Genomic DNA, 9,821 nt, shown 5'->3' with positions numbered 1-9,821 from the left:
CAAAAGGATGAGAGAGGGAGAGAGATTCAAAATGAAGAAAGAAAAATCAAAAAAGAAGAACAAGAAATAGAAATGAACGTGCACATCCAGGGGAAAAAAAGAGATGCAAATGTAAAAGGAAGAAAAGAGACAAAGAGAGGAAAATGCAGCAAAGAGAAGAAAAAGAAAGGCAAATGATATTGCAAGTACAAGAGAAGAAAGAGAGATGCAGATGCAATTAAAAGATAAAGAAATAGTACTGGCAAGCAGAAAGCACTCCACTCATGAAAGTTCAGCTTTTAATGTTACAAAACATGTTAAATTAGTAAGCCTTTTAATGTTACAAAACATATTAAATTAGTAAGCCTTTTAATGTTACAAAACATATTAAATTAGTAAGCCTTTTAATGTTACAAAACATATTAAATTAGTAAGACATAGATCAATATTTTTCACATTTCAAAATATAGCAGAGAATTTAAAATGGCCAAGAGAGCACTGGACTTTGTTATTACAGTGTGTACTTATTGGCAAAGCTCATGAAGTGCTGATTATGGTTTGGCCAAGGAATGTATCTTGAAGTGTTGGTACCTGACACATATCAACAGAGGTTTCAGAATTGCCAAAAAAAAATTACCAAACCCATGTTGTGTTTGCATGGGAAAAAGAACAACTATTATAAACAGATTAATAAAGATTATAACAAAATGACAACTCATATTGGCTGGAGAATTCAAGAAATGCATCCATAGTGATGTCAGAATTTATCTTGAACACATGATAGATACTTTAGAAAGTGTTGCTGTTACATTTGATGAATATTCTTTGGTTCACAAAGTTTCATTTGTCAATAAGTTTTCCTCTCAGCAGATGGTTGGTTGGGAACCAGTCTCAAGTGAGTATTTAAAAATTTCAGTCTGGTATAAGTAATAAGACTCCAATGTCTGATAAGACTGATCAGAAATCCTTATCTCTTCCTATGTGCACTTATTGCAAGAAAATAGGGCACATTTTTTCTGAGTGCTTTAAGTTTTTAAAAAATAGCAACATATTAAGGACAGAGCAGTTCCAAATGCTCATAGGTTATGGTCATGGTCATGTATTATAAACAATAAATTTGTATAGTCAAACAAACCCCACTCTGACTCTATTATGGAGAATTATGAACCATTCATGTTGAAGACTTTTATATCACTTATTGGTGATTTGACCAATCCTAACCCTATTAAACTATTAATGGACACAAAATCTTCTCAGAGTCTTTTAGTATCAGGTAATTTGCCTTTGTCTGAGAAGTCTTCTTCTGATAGTGATCTTTTTCAGGGAGTAGAGTGTGGTTTTATCCAAATTACTCTTCATAATGTTAATTTAACATCAGACTTAGTTTCAGGACCAGTAACTATTGGTGTTGTGAATTCTTTGCCCATTGTGGGTGTTTATTGCAAGGCAGTGACTTAGTTGGAGATCAGGTCATTGTTAATCAACTTGTAACTGACAAGTCTTGTTTGGATGAAAAAAACTTGATCCTTTTGAAAATGAAATCCCTGATTTTTACCCCGATTGTGCAGTTACTAGAGGCATGGCAAAAAGAGCTCTTGAAAATGAATATTATCAGGAAATAATTCCTTTGGCTGACAAACATGTTGGTTTGGTTTTTGACGATGTCACTTTTGCTCCAGTTACTTATAGTCAAAAGATATTGATCTTTGTGATCCCCTTTCAAGTACTCATTCTCCTATTTCTAATCAGGGTGACAAACAATAATCACTTGTCATCAAACAGGAAAAAGAGCCTGAGATTTCCCATTTCAGTGGGCTATTAGTGAAGCTGATTCTGTTACGGTATCAGCTTGCTATTTTTTTTAAATGACAAAATGGAGACTACATGAAGTGACAAATGCTTAGTGAGCTATCAATTTAAAAGTGTGGTGCCCAAGTCATTTCGATAGTAAATTGTTAATCAAGCCCAAGAAACACCCTTTGTTGGTCATTTAGGAGTCAATAAAATCAACCACAAAATCTTACATAATTTTTATTGGCCAAAAATTAAGAATGATATCACGCTTGTCAAATGGTAGTAAAACCTAAACAAAAGATACCTAAAGTTCATTTACAACTCATTCCAGCAATTCATGAACCATTTAGTAGAATGAAGGTAGGTTGTTGAGGTTCCAAGTCAGGCAAACAATATTTGTTAATGATAATGTGTATGTCAACAAGATTTTCAAAGCCAATTCTTTTATGGACTATTAAGACCAAAACTATAGTCAAAGCCCTAATAAAGTTCTTAACACTTTTTTGGCCTTCCTAAGTCTGTCCGATCTGAACAAGGTTCTAATTTCATATCAGGGATCTTCCAACAATGTATGAATTAGGTGTTCAACAGTTCAAATCCTCTGCATATCACCCTGAATGCATGGGGGCTTTGAAAAGATTTCATCTGACTTTAAAGAATATAAGGTCATATTGCTCTGACACCAGAAAAGATTCAGATGAAGGTGTTCATTTATTGTTGTTCCCTGTTAGGGAGCTGGTTCAAGACTCTCTTAGATTTAATTCTTTTAAACTAATATTTGGACACAATGTTCGTGGACCATTGCAGTTGTTGACAGAAAAACTTTCAACAGAAGAATCCGAGATTAATTTGCTTGATTATGTCCCATCTAAAGCTTGTGAAATGGCAAGAAATAATCTTCAGTCTACCCAATCACAAATGAAATTAAGGTATGGCAGTACTACAAAGAAAAGAACTTTTCAACCTAGTGATAAAGTTCTAGCTCTCTTGCCCATACCTCAAAGTCCTCTTCAGGCATGGTGTTATGGTCCCTATACTGCTAAAAAGAATGTAAATAACTTAACACTCCTGGAAGGTGGAAACAGAAACAATTCTGCCATATCAATATGTTAAAGGAGCAGGTTGATTGAGATAGCTCTGTAAATAATTCAATAAATTTAGCTGTTCCTGTCCCACACAGTGAAAATTTAAATGATGACGTACAACCAGATTGTGGTGATTTTGATTCAACCAGTCTTCAAAATTCTGAAATATTAAAGAAAGAGTTACAGCAGTCAATATGTGAATATGAGCACTTGTTCCCAGATGTTCCAACTTGAACAAAAAGTCCACCATAATGTTGAAATAGTAGATTCCAAGACTGTAAAACAGCATCCATACAGGACAAGTCCTCTGAAGCAGGAATGTTTGAAAAATAAAGTTGAATATTTTACTGGAGAATGACTTTTTTCAACCAAGCAAAAGTAACTAGTGTTCGCTGTGCATTTTCTTGCTGAAACCAGATAATTCTTTCTGTATGTGCACCGACTACAGAAAAGCAATCTGTGTCATCAAAACATACTCATTTCCAATTCCAAGAATTAATGACTGTATTGACAGAACTGGAAATGCAAAATATGTCACCAAGCTAGACCTATTAAAAAGATTCTGACAGATTCCACTTGAAATTTGTATTCATGGTTGGAAATTGTACAGAATATCTTTTTTTAGATTTTGTCTATGTGACCCGAGACTGTTGAGTGCAAAAATTACACAGCATCTATAAACAGATATTTACTTTTGTGTTTTAACAACTATTAATTTTTCATTGACTGATAGGAGTTCAATGTTTCTAGAAGATTTCATTAACTTTCCATTGGTTGTACTGGGTCACACGAATAGTACATTCGAGGCAAAATGAGTAGCAAGATCTGTCACATGGAGTATATTGTGGGGTATATTGTGAAATTTAGGAGCAATAGAAGGTGTATATGAGAAATGAGCAATCAGATTCATTCTGATTTTGGAGTCATTCTCATTTCTTGTGTTCCTGTTTTAAGTCTGCAGATATATTTTATGTTGTACTTACTGATATTATTCAAGAGCAAAATCATTTGTTTGGACTGTACCATGGAAGTAGAAAGTGCTCATTATTTGGACTATAATTTTATTCTGGAACTGTCTTGAACAAGTCAAAGGAGGTCTGTACTCCCTGAATCTTAACAATGTTATGATTAATGGAGTACCCGCACATTTCCAGTTTTAAATTCATACAGAACTTTTCATTTATTTGGGCTTTCAAAGAACTTTGTGAGGATTATTTTGGATTCACTTCATAATTCTATAAGTTGCTCACATTTTCACATATAATTTTGATAATTAAATTATTTGTTTAGTTAACAAAACTTTTTGGTTTTGCTTCTTTCTGTTACTAAGTTTGTGACCACAGTGTCATAACAGTCTGGAAATCATCAATAAACAGTCAAGAAAAAACAGCTGGTGAAGTTTAGTATATATTTCATCATAATTATTAATAGTTTGAAAACAATAAATTTAAACTGAAAGAAAATAAGACATCACTAATTACTTTTCTTTATTTTTGTTCATAAATAATAATTTGTAAACAATTCCATTATAATGAAAGCGTGTTACAAGAATAAACCTAACAATGATCATTCATGTATTGCACATGAATAAAAATACATCAACATCAACAGATGAGTTCTGATTATTCAAAAAAGCGATATTTGTGCTCTGCTGTTTTCATACAAACTTAAAGAATCCTTAATAGTTAGACCTTAAAAGAAAATCTGTGACCAATATTTAAGATAATGGCAAGAGTTACAAAACAAAATCTACCCAGGCATCCTGGCTCATTTTATTACCTGAATCCCTGTGGGAGCAAGAACCTTTATTTCCCAATATACTCCCATTAGCATTATTGGCGGGTACGATGCTAAAGTGTTCATCAGTTGGATAGTTTTTCAGGGGACTGCCATTTAACATCCCCATTCGATGGAAGGCACACTGTTTGGCATTGTAACTGTCAATATTGTTAATGGCACTGTTTGGAAACACCTTTACAGCAGTTAACCCTCAAAATGTGACCACTTCCTACTTATAACCAAATTTCTCATTTTCTAATATGCTTTTCATTCTTTCTTCCAATTACTGCCACACCCTTCTATATCAAGTATTATGGGCAGGTGCAGTTATGCACACTTCAGGATCCAGTGAGATCCTCCATGATGTCCTCAGGCACTTACTCATTTTTAAATAAAACAGGAGGGATCTATTGCCTGAACATAGTGTGACTCTCCCTGGACAAGAACTGCCACTGAACACAGCCATCAACAGAAAACACAGTTTAGTATCGTTACCACCAGTATTTCTAATGAAAGCGCTCAGAAGCACAGCTCCTTGCCTCCACAAGGAATCTATATCATAAAGATAATATACATGTTACAAAATATGAAAAAAAATTTCAGGTGGGCAATATAGAACTTCAATAAAATCTGTTGTTGTTGTTGTTCTAGGGTTTAACGCCATTTTTCAGCACAAGATAGGCTATACATGGTGGCCAGTATAACTGGTAGAGAAAGAACCCTGGAAAACCCAGGGAAGAACCACCAACCCATGAGAAGCTACTGGCAGGCTTTCCCACATACCCACACTAGCCAAGCCTTGGACTCGAACCCACGCAGACAGAGGTGAGATGGCAGTGATCCAGAATGGTGAGGGCTTTAGACCACTCGGCCACTGGGGGCCCCAAATAAAATCTGAAATTGCTCAATGAATGAACCCACTGAAATCAAACAACGACATTATGTTGAGTGTGAATAATACTAATTGCTAGCAAACAAGAAAAAAAGTATACAGGAATAATTTTTATCAAATACTGACAGAAATATATTAGCAATGTACTAGTAATTGCAAGAGATAGCATCAATGTATATCACTGTAACAAACCTTTTTGTATTTAAACACTTATACCATGAAAGTTATGCATAAACAACAAAATACAAACTCAGTAAACTCCATAAAATAAAGAGAGATAGAACTTATAATGTAAACTGGAGAGATTTTATATAGAAAATGCAAGAAATGAGTAATCCAAGAATCATATAATTACAGAACATCATACTATATGTAATAAAAGACTAAATCAAGTCTTCAAAAGTATTTTTACAAGCAAATTCCATTACACAGTCACTGAAATTACTGTTAACTTCATAAACAGTGTATAGTTTAAGGAAGTGTATCCGTTGTCAAAAAATGATGGATACTCTAACAGAGAAATCCAGATGTGACAATATATTATAGTAATTTCTGAAAAATTACTTATGAACTATACTTTTGACATCAACATTCCTTACTAAGCACTTGTGCTGTAACCATTTGAATAAAATTTAATCATCAAAGATAATCATAATGTGACAGCACAGAATATCAATATCTCTGAATATCAAATGACATTCTTAATGTGACAGCAATACCAAATGACATTCTTAATGTGACAATACTGAATACTGTATGAGTCTTATGCGACATCTCTGAATATCAAATGACATTCTTAATGTGACATCAATACCAAATGGTATTCTTAATGTGACAATACTGAATACCGTAGTCTTATGTGACATCTCTGAATATCAAATGACATTCTTAATGTGACAGCGATACCAACTGACATTCTTAATGTGACAGTAATATCAAATGACATTCTTAATGTGACAGCACTGAATACCAAATAACATTCCTAATGTGACAGCACTGAACACTTAAAGCTGAAACCCTCTAAGGTTGGTGAACTGAACCTTTGAAAAATGAACTTAATACAGGCACTCTCAAAGTAGAAACTGGCTGAAAAGGGACCTAAACTAAAATAAATATGGTAATTTAGGTAGCAGACTTTTTTCTGGGAGACTTGGTCACACTTAAGGTCAGTATAGCTAAATCATCTCTTAGCATATAAATATATCAGCTCAACTAGTTCCTTGAAGACAAGAGAAATGCCAGGTAATTATGCTCATTTAACTCCTAGCCTCATCCTGCCATTTATCAATGACCTCATTCAGCCTCTGCATTCTTTGGTCTAACTGGGTCGAGTCGCCATGACTACGATGATGTAGCAGCAGAAGTTGTGCATACTCATTCTCTGTAAACTGTGGTCCCTTCTCAGCAATTGATGTGAGAATATCCTGAAATTATACAAACAATTTTTCACAAAAAAATATATTTATCAATATTACATGCTGCTAAAAGAGGTGAGAGACAGGAAGACCAAATTGTTAGACATGTTTTAAGATATATCAGTAATGTCAATCTAATATAATATCTGTTTTATAAAAAAGACTGTGTTCACATACTAGGTGGTTTGAAACAATTTTGACTGCATACTGAATCTAACCATGTACACTAATCTATCACCATAAAGCCCCTCAATATACCAGTCCCTCTTATAAAGCTCCTCAATATACCACTTCCCCATTATAAAGCCCCTCATTATACCAGTCTTTCTTAAAAAGTCCATCAATATACCAGTCTCTCCTAAAATTCCCCTCAATTTACCAGTCCCTCTTAAAAAGCCCCTCAATATACCAGTCCCTATTATACAGCCACTAAATATTTACAAAGCCCCTTAATATATCAGACCCTCTTATAAACCTTGTCCATATACCAGTCACTCTTATAAAGCCCATCAATATAGCAGTCCCTCTTATAAAGTCCCTCAATATACCAGTCCCTCTCAAAAAGTCCCTCAGTATACCAGCCTCTCTTATAAAGCCCCTCAATATACCAGTTCTTCTAATAAAGCCAGCCAATATACAAGTCCCTCTTATAAAGCTCCACAATATACCAGTCCCTCTTATAAAGCATCTCAGTATACCAGTCCCTTTTATAAAGCTCCTCAATATACCAGTCCCTTTTACAAAGCCCCTTTAATATATCAGTCCCTCTTATAAACCTTGTCTGTATACCAGTCCCTCTTATAAAGCCCATCAATATAGCAGTCCCTCTTATAAAGCCTCTCAATATACCAGTCCCTTTTATAAAGCCCCTCAATATACCAGTCCCTTTTACAAAGCCCCTTTAATATATCAGTCCCTCTTATAAACCTTGTCTGTATACCAGTCCCTCTTATAAAGCCCATCAATATAGCAGTCCCTCTTATAAAGTCCCTCAATATACCAGTCCTTCTTATAAAGCCAGTCAATTTACCAGTCCCTCTTATAAAGCCAGTCAATATAACAGTCCCTCTTATAAAGCCCCTCAATATATCAGTCCCTCTTATAAAGCCCCTCAATATACCAGTCCCTTTTATAAAGTCAGTCAATACACCAGTCCCTCTTATAAAGCGAGTCAATATACCAGTCCCTCTTCTAAAGCCCCTCAATATACCAATTCCCTTCTAATAAGTCCTTCAGTATACCACTATCCATTTCATAATGTGGTTCTTGTCAAGGATCCTATTAAACTGGGTAAATGTAAAAGAATGACACCCATTACTGAAATAGTTGGTGCTGAATGCCTTCATGACCTGTGTGACTTGTACTTTAAAAGCAAACACTGCAAATAGTACTATGTGAAACTAGATCTAGGTGTACTCTACTTCAAGCATGGTGGGAATTAAAAATGAACAAATCTAATAGATTCATGCCAATAAGCTTGTTGCTGGTCTGCACAATCATTGATAACAAGAATAAAAACAATGGCTGTCATGTGAGTGGAACAGAAAAGCTTAAATTGCAAAGATTCATGAAAAAATATCCAGCAAGAGCTATTAAATTCTGGGATCATGTTATGTCTGCACGGGATCCAGCAAGGAATTACGTTTGTCAGGGTTTAATTAATATATTTGGCTAACACTGACCACAAACAGTGGAAAACAAATTTGTAACTAGCGTTGCAAGCTAAAATCTGTTCTTGTTCTGCAATGTTCTTTTTTTGCATGTTTTTTTGTGTGTGTGTGTGTGTGTGTGTGTGTGTGTGTGCGTGCATGCGTGCGTGCGTGCGTGTGTGTGTACATAAACTCTTTACAAAGTTTCCGGGTTCCTTATTAACTGAGAAATACTACACTGTTACTTACATCAGGATTTATGTACAGAAGTTCGTAATACTGTCTAGCATGGTCCAGATCTGACTCTCTTGACATTGTAATGTTTGTCAAATTCTGCTGAATGGCAAAAATGTTTCGGCACCTAAAAAATTATTTAATTACATATTTTGAGATGCATTTTCAGATCGATAAGTCTGTAAAAATGTCTTGTAAATCACTTTATCTAAGCCTGTATACATTAAAACATGCTTTCCTGGGAAGAAGAATGAAATGGCAACATTTATGATAACTAGAACTATCAGTAACCGAGTCAAACTGTCATTTTCTTGGCTGGGCTTGTAACAGGAATTTGTGCTGGTGAAACCTGGGTGGAAAAAGTAATTAAGGGGACATAACTCCTCTTGATAAGGATTGGAAAACTGGAAATATAATTCCAATGAACACAGGGCCCATCATAAAGTAATGCTGCAGACACAAACATAAAGAGGACATGTTATCAGGGAACATAATTCTTCTAAATGATATTGTGGATAGCTAGAAATTAAACTACTTCAATGTTTCATCATTACAAATCTGGATGCCTAACTTGGTTAAAATAATCCTTGGTAAAGCAATGCCATTGAAACCAAAGACAAAAAAAGCACTTGGATATAACTCAATAAATGTGGAATGCTGGTGAAGAAACTATTTTCACTTAAGATAAATTTGGACAACCTCAACAAGGTCCTGTAGCATTGCATCTCTGTAAGTATCGATCAAGTAAAAACAGCCATAAATTTATTTTCTGGTTGCCAGTAGATGGAGGCCTGTAATTAGCCATGAAACCTGATTGGGCCATTAAAACAACTAAACCATCAGAACAAAACAGTTGGTAGTTAGGATCTGTGGACACAGCATGAAGCTTACTTGCTCTTCTTGAATCAGGAAGCATGTCTTGTATGATAGCTGCATGTCTTGTAGGATAGATGATTCAGCAGGACAGAAGACAGGTTTATTTTGCAATCTGTAC

At 34.8% G+C, this 9,821-nt stretch overlaps 1 protein-coding gene across 1 annotated transcript in view; it reads right to left on the bottom strand.

Annotated features, from left to right (window-relative positions):
• Positions 1-4,331: 4,331 nt before the first annotated feature.
• LOC149794824 (exocyst complex component 4-like) overlaps positions 4,332-9,821 on the bottom strand; it is a 76,810-nt gene continuing 71,320 nt past the window's right edge. The window contains exons 14-15 of the mRNA XM_089964481.1: positions 8,843-8,954; positions 4,332-6,953 (exon numbers count right to left, since the gene is read on the bottom strand). Coding sequence (XP_089820607.1) covers positions 6,786-6,953; positions 8,843-8,954 — 280 coding nt within the window. The 3' untranslated portion in view covers positions 4,332-6,785. The remainder of the gene's footprint in view (positions 6,954-8,842; positions 8,955-9,821) is intronic.

The sequence above is a fragment of the Sinohyriopsis cumingii genome, chromosome 7, assembly GCF_028554795.1.
Source record: "Sinohyriopsis cumingii isolate HCF-2022 chromosome 7, ASM2855479v2, whole genome shotgun sequence".
Taxonomy (NCBI): Eukaryota; Metazoa; Mollusca; class Bivalvia; order Unionida; family Unionidae; genus Sinohyriopsis; species Sinohyriopsis cumingii.
This window is presented reverse-complemented; position numbering and strand designations above follow the sequence as displayed.